The 27,823-nt window shown below is 44.0% G+C and overlaps 1 protein-coding gene across 3 annotated transcripts; it reads right to left on the bottom strand.

Moving 5' to 3' along the window:
• Positions 1-2,985: 2,985 nt before the first annotated feature.
• Positions 2,986-21,587, bottom strand: dnajb6b (DnaJ heat shock protein family (Hsp40) member B6b). Of its 3 annotated transcripts, none has more exons than XM_076161127.1 (10): positions 21,450-21,587; positions 16,158-16,275; positions 14,723-14,832; positions 13,912-13,986; positions 13,726-13,830; positions 11,920-12,084; positions 11,661-11,844; positions 11,500-11,570; positions 4,863-5,018; positions 2,986-4,385 (listed from the first exon to the last, which is right to left on the bottom strand). In XM_076161127.1, exons 2-10 carry the CDS (start codon positions 16,220-16,222, stop codon positions 4,276-4,278), a joined length of 1,041 nt encoding a protein of 346 aa, XP_076017242.1. In that variant the 5' UTR covers positions 16,223-16,275; positions 21,450-21,587; the 3' UTR covers positions 2,986-4,275. The 3 variants fall into 3 exon arrangements, with proteins under 3 accessions (XP_076017242.1, XP_076017243.1, XP_076017244.1); XM_076161128.1 differs by having other exon boundaries at positions 11,920-12,063; XM_076161129.1 differs by lacking the exon at positions 4,863-5,018.
• Positions 21,588-27,823: the final 6,236 nt, after the last annotated feature.

Here is a 27,823-nt window from a genome sequence, read left to right as displayed (position 1 = left end):
TCCTTGAGCAAGACGCTGACGCCATAGAAGCATAAAACTATGCGAGATTGGTCACAGTAATTTATTCTATATCCAGAGGCTAAAACCATAAATAACCCCAGAAAAGTTTTCATTTTGCTCCACAATGACTGTATAAGACAGATTCCTCTGCAGCTTTACAATAAGGTGTAAATGTGCCGCTTGTTCTCAGTCGACTCTAAGAGATTTACCCTTTGCTTCACCCTCATCTCTCCTCTCCGCTCCATGTGTGCGAACAAGTGTGTGTTGATTGCGCACAGCAGGAGCTGGCCGTTTTAAATTACATTATTCCTCCGTATTCTTGTCTAATGTTCAGCTCACAGTTCCGTCCTCCATTTGGCTCAGCGGTGAGTTCAATCAGCAAACTGTTGTTTTACTTGTAGATCATCTGTTCTGAAACAAATCCCACATCCGTCCCATTCCAAAATCTTATCCCACATATGCGAAAAGGGAATTCATCTCTTGGCGTGTAAGACTGGGATAAAGATGCACGCTTACAGTGTGATTATGTTGAAACACTGACCAGTGTTTTGCATTAATTTCCCTCTTTTGGTGATTTATTCCCTAGCAGCAGCAGCGACTGTATTCCTTCTGTTTTCATGTATATTTGCAGCTGTTACGTGACTTCTGTGCTGATAGCCGTGAGGCCAAAGTTTGTGGAAAACAGAATTGATCGGTGAGCTAAAAATGAAGATGTGAGAATGACCTGGGTGACATGCTGGTAAGACTGAACAATATCATCACTGACAGATGTTATCATGGCGTCCCTGGGGGGGAAAAGGGGGAGAAGAAGCAGAAAAAGACCCTGGAAAGAAGGAATATGAGCGTCTATAGCTGTGACTCCATTGACAGACACGTTTGCGATTCACATTCTGTGATATTAAGATCAGATGTAAACATGGAGCAGGATTTCCAGGATCTTAAAGCTCTAGTAGAGGAATTAATCATCATTATATGCTCAAATATGTCTGGGCTTCACACGAGCCGGACCAGACAGACGACCCAGAGCTCGAGCTATAATGAGAGAAACATCCCTTAAGCCCAAATTAAATCCTGTCTACGTAACAGCTGAGTGACGTCACTATAGGCCACTACGGTCTAAGAATCTAATCTAACCTTTGTAAACTCATATAGCATAAAGCTCAGGTCAGCTCTTCCCTCATCCCGACGCTCCTTTGCTTTATTCTGATCCACACTCCAAATCCTTCATCCATTCCCAAGACAAAGCAGCTCTGTTACATTTTAGTGCAACAATAACCACACAAGCGAATAAATCACAAAATATCAATCGCAGAAGAATTTGGAGGTTTAATACGTTCAGATGGAGACGAGACAGCAAGGATGCATTTGCCAAAAAGAACTCCAGAAAAAAGCAGAAAAGCAACCGGCCCAAATGCTTACAAATCTATTTGAAATTAAGTTTCACAGTTTGTTCATTTGACATCAAGACAAACTGGTCCAGTTCAGCGTTGTGTGCAGAGGCATGATTGTAGGCGTGAGTCTCTCTGCTCCCTCTGCCTGTTTAAAGGACACTTGCTATGATGGCTCCTCTCTCCTAATCTGCTCAGTGCACCCCGAGAAAAATCTCACTCCAATTTAGCTCCACCTAAATCCCTGCCTGCCTGACAGCTGTTCCAAAATAAAGCGCACCCAGGTGGCTCTTTGTTTCACTTTGTATGTCCTATTACTACCTCTTTTCAGTGGCACTAGGTAGCAAAATCTTCTCTAAAACTGTTTTGTAAGAAAATAAATGTGTCTTTCGGCTGTTTTATTCATTGAGCGTCTGACGGATTCGCACTGTTCAAACCTCGTTTGATTTCTAGAGATTTATGAGCCGATTCTGCACCAAACCAATTAGGTGTTTATATGGGAAAACATCTGTTTTCCGGGGCTTTTGCTGTTTCCTGTTGATTAATCCAGTCAAGTGCGGTTATAAATGCGATTAGGTTTATTAATTTCGGCAGCAGCTCTATACGTTCATTTCGGTCGTGACCTCCTTCTTGAATGGCCGCAGCACTTTTCGAATTAGAATAACAATGAAGAGCTCATCCGTGTTGATCTGCACGAACAATACTCACCTCTCTGTTTTTGCATATAAATTAAACATGTCTGATTGCGAGTGCCACAGTTTGGTTTTGCCTTGTGGATGTCAGAGGCTTTCTGTTTAACGCGGCGTCTCTCCGAGTGGTGACGGGCATCCGTAGGTGCGTCGCTTCATTTGGGTTAAAGTGGGTGCTTTCTCTTCAAAGTGATGCCGACAGTGAGCTGCGGCTCTGCGCCCCTCAGGAGGTCGACAGCCTCAGAGTGGAAGTCAATGGGAGGATTTCCCAGTCAGAAACAGTTGTGTAATGACACTGGGAGGGGGTTTGTGCGAGATGGGCCACTGCCTCCACACTGTTTAATTAAACCCTTGGAGACTCCTGCCTGCATGGGAACAAGGGCCAAATGAGTTGCTAGGTCATGTGCATGCGTTCTGCCACATGAATAATACAAAACACTGCAGGCTGCAGACAAAATAATCGCAGGACGCCACAAACGCGTCCCCTTCCTACACGTACGACAGGCAAACGCACGGTGTTGTGTGTCGTCCTGGATCCGGTGTGTGTACGCAGGAGGGCTGTAGGTGCATCGTGCAGCAGGGAGGAGGCGCTGCAGCTCAGACGCATGGAGGGCGAGTTAATGCACAGATTACATGTTACTCTGAATGAAAGGAGCTCTGGTTTGCATTTTGGTAGACAGGAGAATGTGTGATGAGATGAGATGAGACGACATAACACACAATACTGCTTAGCCTTGTAGTAAATATGATGACAGGATGTGATGTGAAAGGCGGCGGTGCAGGTGGATACAATATGATAAGACGTGGTACTTTACAATCTGCTCCATTACTGTGTGAGATGTTACAGTATGATACCATAGGTTGCAGGTTGAATGACAGCTCCTGTGAAGACTTAATGTTTTACTGTAGGCTTTTATTGGCAGGTGTCTGTAAAAAAAAAAAAAAAAGAAGAGGAAGAAAAAAGAACATTTGATCTGCATATTTCCTCTTTGGAGCAAAAACCTCAAAGACAAAACAAAGGAGGGCGAAGTGAAATCATTGCAAACACAATCAGAGAAGCTAAAACGCTGCTGAATCCACTCCATACAAATCAACCTTCAATGGAAACCAAAGGAAATGTGAGACTTTGAGGGGTTAATGGTTAGTTTTCATGGTAAAGTGCCAATAATGTCGCCGCCACAGTGCTGATGTATGATGAGCAGAATAGATTGGGCTTGGCTTCTTTCACTGTGATTTACATTCTTCACGTGTTCTTCCTCCCTCGCTTGACCTTCACTCGTTCTCACACTCATCCTACACAATCGCGCCTCGTTCATTTCACAAACAAGGCCGTCGCTCTAATTTTCCATCCACTTAAAACCTTTTCAAACCCGTCACTCTTATGGAAACGTGTACCGCTAAAATGTGGGGAGATTCGACCACGGGTGAGATAAATGATGGCGTTTAGAGATTAGTGTTTAGAGTTTAATGGCATTTTTGGGCTCACTTGCAATAAATACAGCAATTAGCCCTAACTTTACAACTAAACATGTATGTAGGATGAGACCAAAACATTTAACCCAGGCCTCTGTGGGCTGTGATGGAGTCGTACAGGATGAGAGACAGGAGCTACGCTACGTTCACACTTTAGAAACACGCTTTCATTTCATTCCCACACACATTATAAAGTACAAAACACTCATTTACATTTAACTTGTGCTAGGCTAGCTCGCTTGATATTAAACAAGATACCAAACTGTTTTGCTGGTAGCTAGCAGCGTAGCTGTATCAATGGAGGCTAACGTTGGCACAACTGGGGAAGCTAATGCGTGTGTGTTGCAGTCTAAGGCCCTTTACACACACACAGGGTCATATTTGTAAACACAGGGGCGCCGTTCACGTCTTGGTTAGCTGTTTGCTATGCTAAGGCAGCGCGGTAAGGAAAGGGCGGTAACTACTGTGGGGGGATGAGCGCTGATGCTAAGTGGTGCCGTACATGGACGCCTTCTGTGCTCTCTTTTACGTCACTGTGTCGTAACTGTACGTTGGATCCTGTGCATTGACGTTGTGAGTTGCATTGTTTGTGTGAACGTAGCGTTACTCTAAGTGCTGAAGCGTCTGTGGTGCGTATTGGGCCTCTAAATAAATCGCACAGAGGATCTAATGCCACGAATGACTTATGGCATGTTTGCCAGCAAAACATGTGTGTGAGTTTGGGTTCAAAAGAAGGTGCCGTATCCACCAAATCGCGGGAAGAGACGAGGCGTCCTCTTCTTCTTGGACTCTGCTTCCTTTTGCCACAGCTTCTTCCTCTTGGTGTCCGTGTGTCCTGCAGGAAAGGAAGACAAAAACACACACAAACGCTTAATGCCCAAAAAGGATCTATATTTGTTCAGCTTGTGTCGTTATCTCAGAGGGAGAATTAAGGCTTTTGTTTGCGCAGCAGTGAAATTAAAGGTTCACTAACGAACTGCTAAGCTAACGAAGGCGCCTTTAGAAAAGGTTCAGCCGCTGTGTGTTTCAGATAATTGCGCAGCTTTTGTGTGTGACCTCCTGACCCCATAGAGGAAAACAGGGGGGGACCTTTGACCTCTGCAGAGTAGAACAGAGCCGTCTAATGAACACCTCTGTCAGCAGTGTTTATATCTGCCAATCCAGCGCGCCGCTCTTCCCCTTTTTCCTTTGTGTGCGGCCATCAGACACAAAAGCAGACAATTAGCTGCGCTTATTAAGACTCTACTCTTTCAAGGAGGGCTGTCTGCTGGCAATTAATCAGCTCAGTGGCGGTGGCGGCGGGTATGCAGACCTCTGGTTAGCGCCGTGCTCTGCAGGCCGTGCTCCTCCTCTTCCTCCGACGGGTTTTGCGGGGCGTTCCTCAGGTATCGCTGGTGTAGGCTGAAGCCAGGAAGCGTGTTCTGTCTACAGCGACGGAACTCCTCTTCAAACGGATCGGCTGCAACGTCTGCGTGGGCGGGCAGAGCAGAACGGGAAAGTAACTAAGAAACGCCGGGTCGTGTACTTCAATCGATACTCTGTTGCTCTTACAAAGTGTAATGATTTTTCAGGAAATGTACTTCTGAACCAGGTCACTGACGTTGTTTTTCTGGTAAATGGCAGCATTCTGGAGGTTTTGGGCTGTAACTCACCACGTCTGTCTGCCTCTGAATGGAACTTTATGGATTCACAGAACGCAATCAATGCAACACGCAGAAAAGCCTCTTAAAGTTACATGAAGTTATAAGTTTAGGACCCGGTGAGTGAGCGGCCGAAACAACGTCGGTGACCCAGTACGACTTTGAAATACTTCCACTTTGTGCTCCTTTCATCTTCACCTGTGCTTCACTTCTGTTGGAATTTCACTCATCTGATGACTGCAGTTCTTAGTTACCTTATAGTTTAATATTTCAGAATAACCGGGAGATAAATTCATCAAAAAATCATGGTCGTCATGTAGGAACCTCGTATCCTAGAGCTGCTTTGGACTGCAGAGTTTAGAGGGAAACGACTTGTAAAGAACGAACAGAACTCAAGGTTGCTCACTCAGATACTTGAGCCCGTATTATGCTTCACTATTACTCAAAGTATCATTTAGAATCCTTGACTGGTTGTACTTAGAGTATTCTTCTGTGATGTCTTCCTCATGCTGAGAAACATGAGCTGAAAGGAAAACACGTTATCTTGCGACGCCCGTGGGCAGTGCGAATGAAATCAGACCTAAAACACGCATCTATTGTATTAAAACAACTTGCGCACGAGTAGGAGACGATATATTGTTGTAACAAACGCGAAAACAACAAAAGAGGATATAAAACAAGAACTTCAAAGAGTCCCCAAGGCATCGCAGAGCCGCTCTCTCCTCCCAAACAGCAACCATATATTTCATTCATATTTCATCTGCCTGACTTTATTGTGATTAGTCATGTAAATAAAATGAGATTTGGTTATTCTTTTCTCTAGGTAATTTACATTTATATTGAATTAGTGGCAGGCAGGGTAAGGGGGGTGGAGAGGTGGGGGGGGGACTTATTATGCTGTGAGATTACAGGCAGATCTCATCGCCATTGTATTGTGTAATTAAGGCAGTGGAGAGGAGAAGAAAGGGGGCCAGATGCTCGCCGTGCTGAACCTGGTCCCTGGTTAGAGGAGACCTACGGCAGCATTTCAAATCCCCTCCACGGCGTCTTATAGTCCGGGCTTTAAACGAATCAGAAATGATTAGAGACATGGGCGGTTTGCTTGACAGATCACCCGGAATACATGCAGCAACTTTCTTCAGCTGTACAAACATGCATATAGCCATAGTAGACACTAATGTCACTGAAAAATTACTTAACATTACATCATTGTCCTTATTGTGGGCAAATCATTGCAATTCAATTCTTTTTGCAGGGTTGCACATCATTTTTCAGTCCAGTGCTAAAATGAGTACTTTGATAGGTTGATACACACATCTTGTTTTTGCAACAATTAGTCTAAAATATGATGTAATATGGCTGTATTTGGGACATTATTCTGTCCTGAAAACGTCACAGCTCGTCCATGTTGACCCCCGTCCATTTCCGTTACAAAAGGTCTGTTGGAGCCGCTGGGTGTTTACTTTGTCACTCCTGAACTATCGCAAACAAGAAGCGCCGCATCTGCATAGTGAGTGAACGTTTGCACATCAGCCTCAGTGAGCCAACATGCTGTCAGTCACTCGGAGGTGACACAGCAGGAGGGGGGGGAGAGGGGGCCCATGTCCCTGTGGACTAACAGGAACAGGACTGCTCCGTCTCTATCCAGCTCTGGAAAAACAACTAATCCCACCTTGTATTTTCCCTCACTGAATGCCTGCTGATCCTATCAGCCCCACAGCGGTGAATAGGAGGGGGGCTGGATTAAGCCAACATGTATGTGACTCCAAGGTTGTGTGCTTTGTTGCAGCATCCTTTCTCCTCAAGATCAATATTTGTGTCTATTATGGGCTGGTTACCTGGGTGATAAGATGCCACATGATCCCACATCATTTAATTAGTTTCAACAAAACAATATCAAAGAGCAATGATGCTTAATGAGATCTTTTAATGCTCATAATGGAGGTCTTTTATTTCCTGGATGGAGGAGTTAATTTGACGTGAATACAGAGCGTCTAAACTCTTGGATACTTTCATTTACAGCTATTGTCTTGAGTGTGTCTGTCGTTTGCCTACGAGCTGCACTCTTACATGTAGGCTGTTTGATACACACAGCACAGACACAGAATCTACGTGTTAGTGCACAATAATGGGTAAAACAGACTGACTGCAGCAGGCTGGAGCAGCAGGCACCCAGGAATAAATCAGCGTTCAGGGGCAAACTAACCCTACATGACAACTGTAACTGTGAACCCGATTATTTTCTACAGTCCACCATCCCTTCCCCCGGTTCAAGGTTTCTGCAGTGCTCGGCGGTGTCGTGCGGGTGCAACTACCGCTGAGCACAGGGAGATAGTGTCTGTGTCCTTGTTCAGACATGGCCAAAGAGATTCTGGCAGCTTATCTCTCCCATCCTGCACACAAGCAGCCGGCGGCCGAGGGTCCACGCGATACACTGTCAGGCAGACGCAGACGAGGCTGGAGGGGGGGGATTGAAACAGGATGCTGCCTCCTGCAAACGGGAAGCCATCTTTTTATAACACAGGGGTGGGAAATCACAGCGTTGTGTCATATTGGGATTGATGGTATGGAGGAGGAGTGGAGAGCAAAAAGCTGTGAGACAAATCATCACCCACAAAACACTTTGACGCTTATATGCGAATATTGACAAATGCGCTGATTTGGAAACGACAAATATTTCACATTCAGAGCACAAATCAAAATCTAAAAATACATCAAAAACGTGTCAAACGTCTGTCATTCTGCCAAATTACACCTCGCTCTTTTGTGTACAAACAGCTCCATCTAGTGGACACACGAGTCACTTTTTTAAATTCCAACGTCCCGTTAAATTGTGGTGATTTAAGCACTTTATTTCAGATGTCTCATAATGTATTTAGGGGTAATTAGTTGTGCTGTTTGTACTCTAAACAGTATCTGTGATGACCTATTTCCTAACCTAATCTTCTCCTCAATTGTGTCGTAATGAGCATTACTTCTGTTCATCCAGCAGAGGGCGTAATGACACCATGAATATTTGCCTGTAGTCTGCATCTCCTGCCTTCAAATGATCTTTTTGAAAATTATTCCCTCACGTAAAGGTTGACTTATAACGAGGAATAACAATTTACATAAATATTTAAAAATTTAATTATGACGTATCTGTATACAAGCTCAAACAAAGGCGACGTGATTTGTCTTAATATCTGCTTTGTTTTCATTTCTGATCAGAGAGAAGAGCTGCAACGTCACCTAGCAACAGGTTTACGCATGCGCAGCCACATCAGCCTGCCCTGCTGGAGAACACTCCGCTTACTCTAAAGGTAATCTGTACAAATGTACATCTTGATTAGATTACATATAAGAAAACTCAAGAGTATATTGATGTCATATTGACTGATTATATTGATTAACGGTTCAGTCCATATATGGTGTTTTGTTATGTTTCATCCGATCCAATGATGCGGTGAAAGTTTGACAACCGAATTCATTATAAGCGATTCCATGAGCTCTGACTCGTTACAGTGCAGGCACAGTGAGGGCAATAGCGCCCCCCTCTGGTCCCAAACGGAAACTAACGCGGACTAATGACGTCACTCGCTGCGTCTAATCAATTCACAAACACAAACACCTGCTCGTTATCAGACAGAACAGTTTGATGTGACGGAGAAATCTCTTATGTTTGCGTTTTATAAAGCAGACTAGACGATTTTATTGATTGGAATTCAAAGCGATATCGACTTCATGAAGCAGCCGTCAGTGTCAGAGGGACGGAGGGGAACCAGCAACCTGTTTGCAGCGTAAGTCCTTTAAACCTTCACCTTTTATGACTGACATAAAGCGATAATTCTTAACATTTAAAGTTTTAAAATGATACAATTCAGATACAATTCAACACCAATCTTCCGTGGCGTTGTTGTCATGTATTCAATTGAATGTTAAGCATCCTCTCTTTAATGTTTATGTTTGATGCGCATGTTAACTGTCGGAGTGTTTGATGATGTTTGGCTGTTTGTTTATGTGTGATTGTCACTGAGCCAGTCATTCTCCATTATGGACACTGGCTGCAGATAGGGAACCATGATGAATCAGATGCAGCCATGTAATCCCGTCCCCCCTAAACCCGCCGTCACCCTGTACGAGCCTGTACTTTATATTAAGTGTATACGGATATGGTACAGATCCCAGAATCACCACTCTACGGTTACGGTGTACAGATTTTGTAGCCTAGAATGCAATCGCAGGTGTGCCTGTACCAGAGGTCATCTCCCGTTTCTGTAGGAATCGCCTCAGGACACCAACATGTCTTATTGACATCTGTTTAGTATGAATCTAGATGTTTATAGTTACATCACTACTGAACACAAAACGTTCTTTCACATTTTGGGAGCGCAGTGAGAATGATGGTATTTTGTCCTATCAGACACTGTAGCCACTGCCTGTGCGTGTGTGTGACCCTTGACCCTCTGGAATGTTGTGCTGTATTATAAATTCACTGCTCTGCAACTAATTGCCTTTTAGTTTCATACTGGCTGTAATGATATGCAGTTCAGCTTGTGTAAATAAAGTAGCCTCAGGCACATTCCAAAACACACACACACACACACCTGTGAGCCAACTTTACTACCAGCTGCACTGTCACCTCTCTGTGGTTAGTTCACTCCACAGCTCCTTCAATTTGGCAAACATCTCTAATTATTCAGCTTTCCGAGCCGTGGAGCCGCTTCAACAGTCTCATTACTGAAGCTGTGTGTGCCCAGATGGTCTCTGTGTCAAAATTAAGATTGTTTGAGGGCAAACACACAGACGCATCAGCACTTTGACAAGCCTGTGGAACGTTTCCCACACAGGAGGGGCGGGAATAGATGGAGAAAGGGTTGGGCGCAGGAATTCTAGAAGTGGGTGTGTGTGTTCTCTCTTTCTCACCTGGTGGTGCCGCCTCACCTGTGATTCAGCAGCCAAAACCTTTAAAGACTTGAGGGCGGATTCGTACGTTTGCTGGAAACAAAATGTCCCCCGGTTGAAGCTCTTTACTGTGTAGAGTGCAGGTGAACAGGAAGCAGGACTGTGAGTCAAACTGAGGTATTAGTGGGTTAAAGTAATGCACACGGTGAGTCAGGTGATGGACGGCGAGTGTGCCAGAGAAGCAGCCGCTGTGATTTGTTGTCTTTGTTGTGGTTGTGTGAAGCTGGTTTATGTGATCAGGCAAACACACACTTCAAACATGTAGAAAGTGTAGGATGATGAGCAGAGGAATCATCACACACACACACACACACACACCTGACTGCAACAGCGTCTCCACCACATCAAGCTGAAGTTTATTTGACCCAAATCTGAATTCTTTATTTTTATATTTTGTTACAAATAATGTAAAATCCCCTGTTTTGTCCGTTAACAGCGTGAGGTTCTGCTCTGTGGTCGAGCGTCGTGGTTCCAGTTGTGACACAACAAGTGAAATTATTAAGCCACCGCCTCCTGGAAGTCGGCCATCATGCAGAAATTAATAAAACCATCGATCATCCAGATGCACACACAGGTTTAAAGTGATAATCCTTAAGTTTAGCCTCCTTCTTCTTCTGTTGTTACTGTGGCGTTGAGACTTGTGCAGCCACAGTTTTCACCCCCCCCCCACAAAAAAAACCTGTCTCTTCTTCTAGGAACAACACACTGCGACCTAGTGGGCTGGAGGAGACGAGGGGGGGGGAAACAGACAGAACACAGCGTGGAGTGTCGGGTAAGTTAAGGATTATCACTTTAACAGTATGGAAACAATGCACATTATTCAATTAATTTATTAATCTGTCATTCATCTTACATGGGCGTGAACGGAACACAGCTGTTAGCGAGGTGAAGGTCAGGTGAAACACACATTAGGGCGAAGGGTTAAGCTTCCATCATTCACATGTTAAGTTGGTCACACACCACATGCTGCAGTCCGATGTACAGCGTGTTGCTCTGCCACAAAGACGACACACACACCCCGAAACAGCAGAGCACGAATCTAAACGCTTGCATATAGTGGAACTAAAGGTCAAATTGAATCATTAATACTAAACAAAATCCAATCCCAGCAAGTTGGTCCCCAAATAAAAAGTAAAAATGGTGGAATAAATACAAACACTGAACGCCTCTCACCTCCGTCTGCAGACACACTGAGCGGAGGAGAAAACGCTTCGTCGGAATGGGAGGCGAATATCAGCAGGTGGACGAGAAACGTGAGACCAAACCGCCGGGCGAGGGCGAACGAGAGTCACTGGGTGAGTTTGAGCGTGAAAACTCTCACGCCGTGCCGTTACTTGTTATCCAGTCTTAGGAGCTGCTCCTTACCATTTACTGTGAGGGATTTTAACTGGCCGTCCTCCTCCACTTCCACGCGCTCCTGCCCGTTCTCCACGATCCTGTGGGAGCCGAGCACAGATCAGGGACGTCACGTTAAGCATTCATGTTTACATTACGCTACTGAGCTCCACCTTCTGCAGCTACTCTACCGTTTTGTGGTGATTTTTCTGCCGTTGACGATCTTGGTGGAGCTCGACACGGATCTGAAATTTCCCATCCCGCCTCCTCCCCCGCCGCCACTGCTGATACCGATACCGCCGCCACCGCCGCCGAAGGACGAGGAGGAAGAGAAGGACGTAAACCCTCCGCCCATGTGTCCAAATGAGCTAAAACCTAAAGAAAGGAAAACAAAGTATTAAATTTGTCATAGATCAATGAATGAATCTGCGAGCTTTAAGGCGGACGCACCTGAATTGAAGGCCGGGAAGCCGGAGCCGAACCCTGGGAAGCCCCCGAAGCCCCCCCCAAAGAAGGAGTCCCCGGTCCTGCTCCGGGGGGGACCGGCCCTCTGCCTGTGACCGCCGCCGAAGAAATCGTCCAAGGGCTCATCGGCTGTGGAGGAGGAGAAACCCGCTAAAGCCACATTCAGTGGTTCAGTTTCTCTTCAAGGTCACGTATTGAAACATGTGTTACAGCAAACATTAACGCAGCAATCTGTCCTTCCTGCAGCCATCTTGACCCGGCTGTCTAAATGCCCCACGGACCTTCTATTCATTCTGCACGGCCGATCTGGACCGCTGGCACCGAGTCCTGAAAGAAGACTCCAGCAGGATCTTTTCTTAACCTGGGACGCACCGAGCCCAGGGTCGAGAAAGCTTAAAATACGAGGAAACCAGACGCGTCCTTAGAAGGCGGCACTGGGAGACGACGTGAGTTTGAACTACTACTATCAAACCGTCACATTTCTTTAGCACAGTTAAAATAATAAGGTTTTAAGTGTTAAAGTATCAGTCTGAGTCTCTGTGACTCTTCACATTCATTCTTTCAATGACAGTAAACAAACAAAAGTCAGATAAGATGTGACTCTGTGTCTGCAGGGGGGCAGAGCTGCTGCCCTGCTCAGAGGACCTGAGGCTGCGTGGGATTTGAACCAGGCTGCATCTCTGCCAGGCCCTCAGATGGACGTTGTGACACCTCGGCTGACATTCCGATCAGACGTAATAAAACGTTCGGCCGCGGTCAAAATAGAAGTTGAACTTTCCTCTTGTGTGTAACGTGAGACGGGGAATCTTGCTCAGACGGCGCAGACAGATTTACCGTCTGCTCTGTTTACTGAAGAGAGTCAACAGCAACCAGCTGAGCTCTGAACACAAACTACACAGGTTACACTTTATGGAGAAAAACATCCCGTGTTTACAGGTACATCAGAATGTGAGGAAAGTTTAAGCTACTGGACCTGCAGGTAAAGGCTTGAAGACGTGTCGCCTCTTCAGCTCAGACAGACCTGTGGATCCTCACCTCTCTGCAGTCAGGATCATTGATAACCTGATTAGTCCAGATTAGGGTCCTGATTAAGACTAATGAGGAGTGTCAATGCTCCTGCCTGTGACTCCAGAGAGGTGAGGATCCCCACCGGTCATTCAGGTGACACACACACCTTCACGCCTGCAGGTCCAGCTGCCTCAGACTGACTGAACCTTCAGTCACAGTCACAGCACACTTGTTCAAGCGTCGGATCTTAATGGCTGAAATCAACTTACTATAACAAGTACAGCCGGGCTTATGTTGTAACATGTGCTCCGGCACACTCACACACACTCAGCTGGCGTTATTACATCTGCTTTTGTTTTAATACGGAAGCTATTTTTGAAAGCATTCCAGTTGAGTGATGTCGGTGCTCCGATCCGTCCGCTGCCTGCGTCTGAACTCCATATTTAGAGCTACACGGGGTGAAACACACACACACACGCCTTCCAATCAACCGAACGCTGCTCCCAGGCGCTAAACTCTCACCGCCTCTAAACTGTACGCCGACGTCTGAGACAACAACCGACTGTGGCGAGTCACAAGACGCTGCACAATAACGTTCTGTCTCCACGGACACAGCCACGCGTTAAACAGAGAGCTGCAGGGAACAAGAGCTGAACTTTGACAACAAGTTGTGGTAAAGTTAGAGTCTAGGGTTTGTGGCATCTGACCTCATTAACCTGCTAGATTAGATACAGATCATTTACCGTAAGGGAACGTTCAGCTCAAGGCGAGGGCGGGGCTTACCGAAGAAATCTGCGAAGGGATCTCTGCCGCCGAAGAATTCCCTGAAGACGTCTTCGGGATTACGGAATGTGAAGCCGCCGCCGAAGTGATCGTCGTAGTGACCGCCTGAAAGCAGAACACGGGTCAGAAACCACACAGGACATCATCAGAGCGCAGGCACAGACCTCCGTGTCGTCGTCTCCTCACCTCCTCCTCCGCCTCCTCCTCCTCCCTGCGAGAGGCCTTCTTTGCCGTATCGGTCATAAATATGCCTCTTGTTCTCTGCGGCGAAGAGAGAGAGATTTATTTATGAGGAAGATAAAACATCTTCCTCATGGAAGATAAGAAGCTCCTGCTGTTTTATAACCCTGTTAGGACGATACACTGATTACATTGTGGCAACTCGTCCACATACATCTGATACATGATAGAGATATTCATCCTTTGGTTTGGGATTTAAACTTATTCCTACATTGAGATCCTGAATCTGTGCTCCAAACATGTTTCATCAAGCTTCTGTTTTAAAAGATTTGTGTTGAATAAAGTCAAAAACAATCAGATCATTGTGGAAATTAGATCATTCCCATGGGGCCAAATATTGGAACGATCCGGGGGAAAGTCCGGATCGCTTTCCAGGTTTCTACACAAAATGTGAGGTGAGGAAGCTTAAACGATGTTAAACTCTGAGAACATTCCTGCTACGATCGATACGACTAAGACAGCCACAACAACAGAAATGACAGCTGAGCCCCTTACACACACTCCCACACACACACACAGACCATCCCCGTGCAAACAAACCTCACATTGTGCACACTGAGGCCCAACAAAGCCGTCTCTGGTGAGGCGGCGTCGCCGGGGCGTGGACGCCGTGTTTGCGACACACAAAAATACAAAAAATGTTGACGGGCCTCTTGCTCTGAATTCCACCACATTCTCTCCACGCCGCGCAAACACACACATGAAAACATTCGCCTCACGCATCGTTTGGTGCGGCGACAAACCCACACACACTCACCGTCTGACAGCACCTCATACGCCTCCGACAGCTCTTTGAACTTCCTCTCCGCCTCGTCCTTGTTGTCTGGATTCTTGTCTGGATGCCACTTCAGCGCTGATTTTCTGTATCTGAACACACACACACACACACACACACAATAAGTACACACACCTGCACAAATATAATGAAGAAATGATACAGGGGAGGCGTCTACATGTCTAACACACATTTAACCAAAGTCCGTTTTTTGGGACGGCAACCATCACACACACACACACACACACACACACACACACACACACACACACACACACACACACACACACACACACACACACACACACACACACACACACACACACACACACACTATTCTTCTCCCGATGCACTGCGTCAGCCGTTTTGTTTCACAGCCAAAACAGGGGCTGCACACAAACCAGGTGGGGTTCGCGTCCCTTCTGAATGTGCCGGTGACTTTATTGTGGCCATGATTACATTACGATCATTTGGCAGACGCTTTTATCCAAAGCGACTTACATTACCACCCTTCGCAGAGGGAGGAGCAATTGAGGGTTCGGTGCCTTGCTCAGGGGCGCCTAGGCAGGGGCTCGAACCGGCAAGCCTCCGGTTCCCAAGCGGAAGCTCTAACCACTGAGCCACTGCCTGTGTTTAACCCGCATGACACGGCCATCAGAGGTCAAATTTGCCACTTAGCTTCAGTGATGGTGTTCAGCGGACTAACCTGCAGCGCCTTCAACAATTAATCCCATGTAAACGATGTCACCGTGACGATTAAGTGTTCAACCTTGAATCTTCCGTCTGTTTTCAAGCAGAAAATAATCTTAATGATCAGAAATTGAAATCATTTCTGGGTTAAATATGCTAATACGTATGTGTGTGTGTGTGTGTGTGTTTCTGCTGCAGTCTGACATTAATCTGCTATAATTGACAAATGTGTTTGAACACGTTTGATGGAATCGTCGACAATCCATCTGCGGCGTTCAAACATTCCCGCCTCATTGGTCTGAACTCCAGGCAGTGACTTCCTGCTTTTCCCAGAGCGACTTTCCGACGTTCCCAAAAGAACAACAAAGCCTCGTCCTCCAAACACGATTGTCCCTCTGAACATCTGAACCTGACCGCCTCTTCTAAACACAAACACACCACGCCATCCAATATGACACTTGTCATTGGGGGGGGACAGCGAGAGAGAAAGAGAGAGAGGCATTAACGGGAAAAGAGGGGGGGGGGGGGGTTTGACAGCAGCAAGGTTACAGGAAGAAGAGTGGAAACTTTCTGCATTGCAGTCTCTCTCTCTCTCGCTCACACACACACACACACACACACACTGCCAGAGGGGGATATAATTAACCTATTACATCCTTCAGAGCGGCAGAGTTTTATAACGACATGGTGGAGGTATAAATAGTGCAGGACTCTCAGGGGCACTTACGCTTTCTTGATGTCCTCTTGCGTTGCATTTTTCTGGACCCCTAAGATGTGGTAGTATTCAACCATGGCTCTGTCCGCGTGTGTGTGTGTTGGTGGGTTTCGTCTTATGTCGGCGTCCTCTGTGAAAAAGAGAATAAAGTTGAGTTAGGGCATGAGTTGGCTCAGAGATATTACAGGCAAACATGTGTTACAGGCCACAAGAGGAGGAAGAAGAAGATGAAGGAGCAGCCTTCCATCCAGGCCAGAGGGGTAAACTTGGGGAGAGCGGAGGGGCTGTGACTTTATACAGAGCGGCAATACCAAACAATGTAATCAAATGCACTGAAATAGAGGCGAGGGGAGGAGGAGGACGAAGCTAAAACGAGCCCGGCAACAATTACATAAGGAGCCCAGCCGCAGAGAAGCTAAAGCTTTAGCTCACAGATGGAGCAGATAGTGGATGTGAAGCCAGCGTGACCTCATGTCTCAGTTATGAATCTCAAACACTCTGAACAAGTCTGGACGCGCTGGCTAAGACGAAAGGAAGAGAGAGAAAAGAAGGGAGAGTGAATGAAGGGAAACCTGGAGATGCATCAGGGACGATCCTGTCAAACACTCACAGATACAGGAAACAAACTCCAGCAGAGGTTCTGTAGAAGCCTGTAGGGTTCTAAAAGGTTCTGCTACTCTGACATAATCACCAGTAGAAGCTTTTCAAACACCATTTCAACACCCTAATGCAGCCAAATTGGCACAAATGGAATCCTGCAGAGCGACTTGACGTGACAGAGTCTCTTCAAACTTGGGTTGAGCAACAAATTGGTGACATTCCTAACTGTATTTCTGCCTTAATGATCCAGAGTAGAAACCTTAATGGCTGCTGCATGAAACATCTCAACCATCTCTCAGCTTGTTGCCTGGACCAGAGACTAAGCTTAGCTCGCCTGCGACAACTTCTAACTTTGTATCTAAACTAAACAGAGGCGTCTAATAGCTGTTTATTTATTCAACATCCACCGGGTTAGTGGAGGCCTCAGAGCCCCACAGGAGGCCTCTCTCCCGCCATTTGCTCAAACTATCATCTGTGTTTAAATGTTGTTTAAAAACGCTGTGTACCCGCCGACGCAGCACGCAGAAACACGAGCTCTGCCTCGCCTCTCAGGTTTGAAGCTTTAAAAAGGTTAAAACTAATGTCTGTAAACGCCGGCGCCGTAAATATCACTTTAAAAGGAAAAAAGGTCAATTTGTGCCGCGGGGCGTTTAACCGCTGCTGAGCTTTGCTGCAGAAATCGTAACAGAAAATTTGTGCCACGTTGTATTTCAGAAGACAGACGGGCTGTATAAGTATAACCTGAGAGAGAGAGAGAGAGAAGTGTTTAGAGACACAGACTCCCACTTTGTGTTTGCCTGCAGCCTCTTCAAAACAACTTAAATAAGAATGTGACACCAAACTTCATCAATTGGGCCCTAACTTGGTTAAGTTCCAAAGAACACGAGGGTTCCATTCCGGGCAGCGCCGCCTTAACCCCGACACATTATTGGTTATTTGTCTTTCTGACAGGCCGGGAAAAAAAGCGGATAACCATCAGCGAGGCAGCGAGCCATCTGGAAACACGGAGGGAGCCAAAGCCGCGAACAACAAAACCTCCGGGCCGGCGTGAGGAATCATACCGACGCGGATAAACACGGCGGTCAGGACGAGCAGCTCACGCCGGGAGGCCGCCCGTGCCTCGTTTGTTGGCTATTAATAACCTGTGGCCTTTGTGGCGAGATTGTGTTTGTGTCTACTATCTGCTCCAGTTGTGCTTACGGGTGTGTGTTTTGTGCCTGTGTGGACGAACGCGCGTGTTCACAGACAGCTGTGTGAAAGCAAACCAGAGCGAGCATCAAATGTGGGCCAATCAATCCCAGAATACCTCAGGCCAGTTAGAAACAACAAACATTAGGAGTCATTAGCTCCTTCTCCACCAGAGAAGCTTCAAAGTGACGGTTGCTAGGCGCCCCACATGAAGTATGAAGGCACTTTATTACACCGTGTCACGGCGATCGACAAAACAAAACCTCTTAACCTCCAGCAAGAATGCGGCCACAGAGCATAAACATCTGCCGTGCCAAACATCTGTGTAAGCAAAACATACACTCCTGTCAACACATCTGATCTTTACAACCCAACTCCTGATTGGTTGGCCAACATGAGCTGAGGAGAAATAAATGAAAGTTGAGAATCTTGTAGAGGTAGAACAGTTTTGAATAAATCAGCTTGAGCAGTCTGACTGGTTGTCTATGGCGTAAACATCATCTATCCTCCTCAAACTCTGCTCCCTGACTCACAACCCATACTAATCTGTCTATAACTCTTTGAGTGATCTTTCTAACACACACACACTGAGGCAGCAACATCAGTCCCTTGGCAGAGGTAAGAACAGGTGCAGTGAGCAGGACTGAGACTGGGACAGGATTAGCCGGGTCTCGGGATCGTCAGGAACAACTTGTTGACAGTGCAAGCAGAGAGGAAGTCTGAACTGTTCTGCTCCTAAGTGACCTAAAGGTGGATGTTAGGGTAGTTAGAGGCTTCAGGGGGGTCAGCGTTAAGGGCCAGTGTGTGGTAAACAGGGTCTGATCTCTGCGCCCCTCCAGCCTCATCGCCATGACGGGAATCTGCACAGGATTTTGGAGCAAACCTCTCCAGACAAGTTGAGAAGCCTGAGACTAAATTTATCTCTCTGCTGTGCCAAATACGATTCCCTTGTTGGGCAATATTGTATAACAGTATATAACTGAGCCTAAAAGTTGAGCTCTTGGAGCATAGATGAGCACAGGCACAGCGAAGCAGAAAAGCCTCTACATGCTCCAGTGTGTGTGTGTGAGGAAAATAGAGCAATTTTCAGCACCTGTGCTCAAAAATGAATTGAATGATTAAAGTTGATTAAAATTAATGACCAAGCTGCTCAACAAACCTTCAGGCAAATTCAATTACAGCACGCAGGTAATGTGAACAGTGTAAGTAGCCGTGCAGGTGCTGACAGCCTCTGACAACAGGCCGGGAGGTAAACAGAGCCGGGGATAAACACCTTACAACCCCCATCCACATGCTTTCAGACCCGCTGCACCTCTGGGTCTGACCTTTGACTGCATTTATCTTCATGTATCTGAGACGATAGAACCAGCCTTTTCTAAACACGTTACAAATGAATCTCCTTCAGCTGCGCCTTTGTTCCAGGCGTGCAGAACATCAGGATACAGGCTCAGAAAGGTCAACTGCACTTATTACAGCTCCTGTGGTATCAGTCTGCACAGCCAGGCTCCAGCTCCTCACTGGCACAGAGCGGCACAGAGCAGCTACGGGATTTATCGCCTCATTAAAATCCCTGATTAGACTTTTGAATTGTCGTGATCATTCAGATGTAAAATCCTCTGTTTTAAAGCCCATACTCCTATATTCCTCATTTTGGCAGGTGAACCCAGCGTCTTCATCAAACTCTAACCTGACGCTCACACGCTCAATTGCACAACAAACCTGACATGAACAAGTCTGTGCTTCCCTCTAATCATCACAGCACCAACACACCAGATCACACATTTGGGCTCTGTCATGGATGTGAAAGTCAAACCTCAGAGGACATGTGAGCATGTAGAACAACAGATCAACAGCACGTGAAACCGCTGGATTTACTGTCACACTTCTGTAAAATCTCGATGAGTCTGCGTGCGCCCGACTGCTTCTGCTATTCTATTTACCAACACTGATACTCCACCTGTTTCACACAGATCCATGTTTCACCTCATGCTTTTTCCTGTGTACCTCTAAGCTGGGAGCTGCCGTCTCTTCTTGGGTAAACAGAGTTTGTCACGTGCACGACGAGATGAGGTGACCTTTGTTTATCAGAAACCAGGTAAGTACCAATAAGACGCATGAGACACTTAAATAAAACCACCGTGACGTCATCTGACTAACAGTGACAACAGTGATGTCATCTGTGTCAATAAATGTACCACTGTGATGTCATCCATCATCACAACTAGAGCTTAACAACTATTCACTCTTTGTTACACTTTTTAATGGCAGCAATGTAGTTTGAAAATGTTATACTGTCCTTTGTTGTATTTCACTCCATTGTGTTCATCTGAAAGGACTAATCAGTGTATTGATTAGCTGACTGATCAATACACTAATTATAACATAGCTGAGTGAAGGAAAATAATTAACACATCTAAATCAATTAGTAGTTTCAGCCAGTTTTCAACCGTCTTCAACTGTCAACTGTCTTAACACAAATGCAAATAAGGTTGGTTTACTCTTACTGAAACGATGTAAATAATAATTTCAGTCATTTATCAAGTAAATAGGACAAATATATGAAGGTTCCAGCTTTCAAAACTCCGGAATTTTTTTCACGAAACAGGTTTAAGTGTGTTGCTGCTATTTTTATACATTTTTAAGACTAAATACAACATAAATTGTCTGGTAGATTCAAAAACAACCACTCGTAATTATGCAGTAAATATGTTACAAGTAGATTATTACTTCTTCATTCTTGTTTTTGGTCATTTGTCCAGTAAAGTAAGGCGTTTCATGCAACTATAGAATATTGAGTTTCAGTCGTCAAGACTATATAAAACACCTAAGTTGTTCGATTCTTCGACTAACTGAGCCACAGATTGACTTCGTGTTGTTCTAATCAATACCAAACTGCATCAGCTGGGAGCATCAACAGGCCGAACACACGAACCCGAGATGAAGCAGCGAGTCGGTCCAGATTAAAGGAGAAGTTCCAGAAAGCAGCGACTCACCTTTCACTACATCACATGAATACAGCAACAATGTCTGGCAGCAGGAAAACGCGACTATAAATACACTGAAGTGAAACTAAACCACGCAGCTGAGGGGCAGAGATGAAAGCTGCGGGGACCATTTTCCATTTACCAAAACAAACTTCAGCCATAATCGATTTCATACTGAATTTTAAATGCATTGTTAGCATTCCGGCTAGGCGGAGCTAACTGTATTTTTGTTTGGGATTACAGTCCAACATTGGAAGGTATTTCAGTCTGCCTCTGTTAAGACTCACAACATGTTTTATTCAACAACAAGATGAATTTCACTTTTAAATAAATGGTTACACAGGCTGATGAGCGGCGGCATCGGGTTGCGACACTGAACGCACCACAGCATCTCCACATGAACGCGAGGCTCTGCGACAGGCGGCGGTACACACGTTGAAATTTAACGCATTTTCAGGGACGTAAATCTCTTTCTAGGCGTATATCCTGTAAATATATATTATAACACACAGCCGCCACCATTTGTACTCACCTATAACCGATAAATGTCCTTGATGGGGCTTTTTCAGTTGTTGCTGTTCTGCTTTAGTGCGGAAACCAAAGCGGCGGCTCGCTGCTGCTGCTGACACTAGCCCACTTTACGCCGCTGCATTCAGGGTCTGTCGGATATCTGAGGAGTAAGTGAAGGCGAGGTTGGCACTCGCGTAGAAAATTTGGTTAGAAAAGTATACATGTGGTGGTTGATATGCTGCAATACCTCCCAGGTTTGGGGATGGAATTGATCTTTGATACAGTTTCTAATTATTTTGTGTCATTTTCACGTCTTCAAATACACACGATGTGGCGCTAAAGCTGCGTATTTCAAAACACAAAGACCTGATGTAAACAAAAATGCTAAGAAATTTGATTTAACGGATTACACACTTAAGTTCTGGCCTTCATCAAATATACTAATATTAACCCCTGAGTTGTACATGGTTCACACTGCGTACCTACATTTTAAAGGTGATCAATCAGAACTATTCAGTTGAAAACGTAATAACATACCAAAGGACATGACATTAGCATTACTGTGATGGTGCACACACATGTTTAAAAGGTCAATTATATAAGTAAAGCGAAATTGGAGGAAAAGGAAGCTAAAGGATATTCAAGGTTTGTATCAAAACAGGTCTTGTGAAACGATGATAACATTTTACCTGGGGCAAGTGAAGGCAACACGTCTTTGAACGCTCACGTCTTTGTCGACAGTCAAAATAGACGATCTGTAGAGGACATTTTGTACAAATCCTGCTCGTTTACGTATTAAAATATAGAAAGTACAGTAATCCCTTTGCTCAATAATCTTTAAATGCAATACATTCGACTGGATATCTAACATTCCATCACGCTAACTGCTGGGCATCGTGGCTACACTTACACAATGCCTGTGTAATTTGGGTCTCTGACGCCCTCTGTGGGTGAGTTTGGGAAGCACATGTTCTTGATTATTGGACCAGCCAATCGAATCATTAAGCCTTTTAACTGATCTCACGACTGCAATATATCGATCAGCACGCATGAATTGTAGCTCAGACTCACTGGACTGACATGCCCAAAGCAGGCCTGTTATCTAGCCTCAGTGTGGGATATTAGCCTGTGGTTCTCAACAGAAGTGACCCTGAATTAAATGCTCTCATCGATTTAAAATGGAAAAGGAAGGTCGCTCTGGCAGTAATGCTTGCTGGAGAGCCTGCCAGCTAAGGAAGCTCCAATGAAAATGATAGATGACTATTATTAGTTAGGGTATTATAGGCGGTCAGTATCTCATTAGACTCAATGAGCAGGACTGAGAGGAAAAACGGAGCTCAGTGATATATAACACTGGATAATCATGCACCAGGTCCCACCTAAATTTTCCAAACTTAATCTCCATTTGAAATTCAAAAGGGAACCCATCAGGGAACTGACATTGTCATTGTCACTGGCGTTTTGGGAATTTGGACCAAAATTTAAATTTGGCCAAAACTTACAGAATATGATCCTCTTGTCGTGTAGATGCTGTCTTTTTAAAATTTAGAGCTCTAGCTCTTAAATTCTCCAAGATATGGGCTTTTTAGAAAATCAAACAATTTGGTCCATGTATACACTGTCGTTTTGGGAAATTGGACCAAAAATATAATTTGCCCCAAACTTACACAATATGATCCTCTTGTCGTGTAGATGCTGTCTTTTTAAAATTTAGAGCTCTAGCTCTGAAATTCTCCAAGATATGTGTTTTTTTAGAAAATCAAACAATTTGGTCCATGTATACACTGTCGTTTTGGGAAATTGGACCAAAAATATAATTTGCCCCAAACTTACAGAATATGATCCTCTTGTCGTGTAGATGCTGTCTTTTTAAAATTTAGAGCTCTAGCTCTTAAATTCTCCGAGATATGGGCTTTTAAGAAAATCAAACAATTTAGTCCATGTATACACTGTCGTTTTGGGAAATTGGACCAAAATATAATTTGCCCCAAACTTTGCCCCAAACTTACAGGATATGATCCTCTTGTCGTGTAGATGCTGTCTTTTTAAAAATTAGAGCTCTAGCTCTGAAATTCTCCAAGATATGGGCTTTTTATATACTTCAACAAGGGATGCAGTAGCTCAGTGGGTAGAGCTTCTGCTTGGGAACCAAAGGTTCGGCGGTTCGAGTCCTTGCTCAGATTCCCACGAGCAAGGCAATCAATTTCTCCCCCCTCTGTAATGGGTGGTAATGTAATGTAAGTCGCTTTGGATAGAAACTTCTGCTAAATGCTCGTAATCTAATGTAATTTGGTCCATGTATACACTGTCGTTTTGGGAAATTGGACCAAAAATATAATTTGCCCCAAACTTACAGGATATGATCCTCTTGTCGTGTAGATGCTGTCTTTTTAAAATTTAGAGCTCTAGCTCTGAAATTCTCCGAAATTTGGGCTTTTTATAAACTTAAACAAGGGTGGCAGCAGCTCTGTGGGTAGAGCTTCTGCTTGGGAACCAGCTTGGGAACCAGAGGGTCACCGGTTCGAGTCCCTGCTGAGGTTCCCCTTAGCAAGGCATTGAACCATCAATTTCTCCCCCCTCTGTAATGGGTGGTAATGTAAGTTGCTTTGGATAAAAACTTCTGCTAAATGCTCGTAATGTAATGTAATTTGGTCCACTGTCGTTTTGGGAAATTGGACCAAATATATAATTTGCCCCAAATTTACACAATATGATCCTCTTGTCGTGTAGATGCTGTCTTTTTGAAATTTAGAGCTCTAGCTCTTAAATTCTCCAAGATATGGGCTTTTTAGAAAATCAAACAATATGGTCCATGTATACACTGTCGTTTTGGGAAATTGGACCAAAAATATAATTTTCCCCAAACTTACAGGATATGATCCTCTTGTCGTGTAGATGCTGTCTTTTTAAAAGTTAGAGCTCTAGCTCTTAAATTCTGCAAGATATGGGCTTTTTAGAAAATCAAACAATTTGGTCCATGTATACACTGTCGTTTTGGGAAATTGGACCAAAAATATAATTTGCCCCAAATTTACACAATATGATCCTCTTGTCGTGTAGATGCTGTCTTTTTGAAATTTAGAGCTCTAGCTCTAAAATTCTGCAAGATATGGGCTTTTTAGAAAATCAAACAATTTGGTCCATGTATACACTGTCGTTTTGGGAAATTGGACCAAAAATATAATTTGCCCCAAATTTACACAATATGATCCTCTTGTCGTGTAGATGCTGTCTTTTTGAAATTTAGAGCTCTAGCTCTAAAATTCTCCAAGATATGGGCTTTTTAGAAAATCAAACAATATGGTCCATGTATACACTGTCGTTTTGGGATATTTTACCAAAAATATATTTTGCCCCAAACTTTCAGAATATGATCCTCTTGTCGTGTAGATGCTGTCTTTTTAAAATTTAGAGCTCTAGCTCTGAAATTCTCCGAAATTTGGGCTTTTTATAAACTTAAACAAAGGTGGCAGTAGCTCTGTGGGTAGAGCTTCTGCTTGGGAACCAGCTTGGGAACCAAAGGGTCGCCTGTTGGAGTCCCTGCTGAGGTTCCCCTGAGCAAGGCATCAAACCATCAATTTCTCCCCCCTCTGTAATGGGTGGTAATGTAATGTAAGTCGCTTTGGATAAAAACTTCTGCTAAATGCTGGTAATGTAATGTAATTTGGTCCATGTATACACTGTGGTTTTGGGAAATTGGACCAAATATATAATTTGCCCCAAATTTACACAATATGATCCTCTTGTCGTGTAGATGCTGTCTTTTTAAAATTTAGAGCTCTAGCTCTAAAATTCTCCAAGATACGGGCTTTTTAGAAAATCAAACAATTTGGTCCATGTATACACTGTCGTTTTGGGAAATTGGACCAAAAATATAATTTTCCCCAAACTTACAGGATATGATCCTCTTGTCGTGTAGATGCTGTCTTTTTAAAATTTAGAGCTCTAGCTCTTAAATTCTGCAAGATATGGGCTTTTTAGAAAATCAAACAATTTGGTCCATGTATACACTGTCGTTTTGGGAAATTGGACCAAAAATTTAATTTGCCCCAAACCTACACAATATGATCGTGTTGTTGTGTAGATGCTGTCTTTTAAAAATTTAGAGCTCTAGCTCTTAAATTCTCCGAGATATGGGCTTTTTAGAAAATCAAACAATTTGGTCCATGTATATACACTGTCGTTTTGGGAAATTGGACCAAAAATATAATTTGCCCCAAACTTACAGGATATGATCCTCTTGTCGTGTAGATGCTGTCTTTTTAAAATGTAGAGCTCTAGCTCCTAAATTCTCCAAGATATGGGCTTTTAAGAAAATCAAACAATTTGGTCCATGTATACACTGTCGTTTTGGGATATTTTACCAAAAATATATTTTACCCCAAACTTTCAGAATATGATCCTCTTGTCGTGTAGATGCTGTCTTCTTAAAATGTAGAGCTCTAGCTCCTAAATTCTCTAAGATATGGGCTTTTTAGAAAATCAAACAATATGGTCCATGTATACACTGTCGTTTTGGGAAATTGGACCAAAAATATAATTTTCCCCAAACTTACAGGATATGATCCTCTTGTCGTGTAGATGCTGTCTTTTCAAAATTTAGAGCTCTAGCTCTGAAATTCTCCGAAATTTGGGCTTTTTATAAACTTAAACAAAGGTGGCAGTAGCTCTGTGGGTAGAGCTTCTGCTTGGGAACCAGCTTGGGAACCAAAGGGTCGCCTGTTGGAGTCCCTGCTGAGGTTCCCCTGAGCAAGGCATCAAACCATCAATTTCTCCCCCCTCTGTAATGGGTGGTAATGTAATGTAAGTCGCTTTGGATAAAAACTTCTGCTAAATGCTCGTAATGTAATGTAATTTGGTCCATGTATACACTGTCGTTTTGGGAAATTGGACCAAATATATAATTTGCCCCAAATTTACACAATATGATCCTCTTGTCGTGTAGATGCTGTCTTTTTAAAATTTAGAGCTCTAGCCCTTAAATTCTCCGAGATATGGGCTTTTAAGAAAATCAAACAATTTAGTCCATGTATACACTGTCGTTTTGGGAAATTGGACCAAAATATAATTTGCCCCAAACTTTGCCCCAAACTTACAGGATATGATCCTCTTGTCGTGTAGATGCTGTCTTTTTAAAATTTAGAGCTCTAGCTCTGAAATTCCCCAAGATATGGGCTTTTTATGAACTTCAACAAGGGATGCAGTAGCTCAGTGGGTAGAGCTTCTGCTTGGGAACCAGCTTGGGAAGCAGAGGGTTGCCGGTTGGAGTCCCTGCTGAGGTTCCCCTGAGCAAGGCATCGAACCATCAATTTCTCCCCCCTCTGTAATGGGTGGTAATGTAATGTAAGTCGCTTTGGATAAAAACTTCTGCTAAATGCTGGTAATGTAATGCAATTTGGTCCATGTATACACTGTCGTTTTGGGAAATTGGACCAAATATATAATTTGCCCCAAATTTACACAATATGATCCTCTTTTCGTGTAGATGCTGTCTTTTTAAAATTTAGAGCTGTAGCTCTTCAATTCTCCAAGATATGGGCTTTTTAGAAAATCAAACAATTTGGTCCATGTATACACTGTCGTTTTGGGAATTTCGACCAAAATTTAAATATGCCCCAACTTACACAAAATGATCCTTGTGTCATGTAGATGTTGTGTTTCAAATTTTTGAGCTCTAGCTCTTTCCTTGTCCAAGATATGGGCTTTTCACAAAAACGAACAATTTGGTCCATGGTTACGCTGTCGTTTGCGGAGAAATTGACCAAAATTATATATATATATATATTTTTATATACCCCAAACTTGCAGAAAATTATTCTGGTGTCATACAGATGTTGTGGATGCATGTGTGGAATTTTTTTTAAAATATGAACAAAATTTAAATTTGATAGAAAGTTGGAATTTCAGAAACAACACCCATTTTAAATTTTGGTTCAACTCGATCAGATCGTGCGAATGAAAGACAGACTTGCAGATCACACTCTTCTTACCACTCACCATTTCATCCTTTATCTAAAAAGTAAGTATTCAACCAGATGGTGATGTATTATGAATACATAATACATACTCACCCATTAAAATATCATAACAAGCCATTTCAAGCACTTAAATACCTTAGCACTTTTCAAACCTTGAAAACACCACATTAAAATTACAGCATCCATACAAACCTGATTAGACTATGACATATCAGCAGAGCTTTCTGTCTTTCACCTTTTGAGTGTTTCATAAAGATCATTGTCCAATCACTTTACTCTTTCCTGCTGGAATCAGGCAGCCAAAATCTAATGATATGTGTCCTTGAAACGCTTCCAGGAGGACACCAGCAGCAGTAGTTTACTTTGTCTCTATTTCATTCATTAAAGGTTGGCACAGAAATGGTGGAAGCAGCCTATA

This window comes from Genypterus blacodes, unplaced genomic scaffold (genome assembly GCF_046128005.1).
Source record: "Genypterus blacodes isolate CSIRO-AG114 ecotype Tasmania unplaced genomic scaffold, CSIRO-AGI_Gbla_v1 ptg000110l_1, whole genome shotgun sequence".
NCBI lineage: Eukaryota > Metazoa > Chordata > Actinopteri > Ophidiiformes > Ophidiidae > Genypterus > Genypterus blacodes.
The sequence above is the reverse complement of the archived record's forward strand: the minus strand, read 5'-3'. Positions and strand labels throughout refer to the sequence as shown.

What these genes read in the sequence shown, in the direction of transcription:
- dnajb6b (XM_076161127.1), bottom strand. Translation starts at nt 16,222, where the DNA reads ATGGTTGAATACTACCACATCTTAGGGGTCCAGAAAAATGCAACGCAA. An exon ending in CTTCCCGGCCTTCAATTCAG is followed by an intron (nt 11,845 to 11,919) that starts GTGCGTCCGCCT and finishes TCCTTTCTTTAG; the next exon opens with GTTTTAGCTCATTTGGACAC. An exon ending in AGAAAAATCACCACAAAACG is followed by an intron (nt 11,571 to 11,660) that starts GTAGAGTAGCTG and finishes CGGCTCCCACAG; the next exon opens with GATCGTGGAGAACGGGCAGG.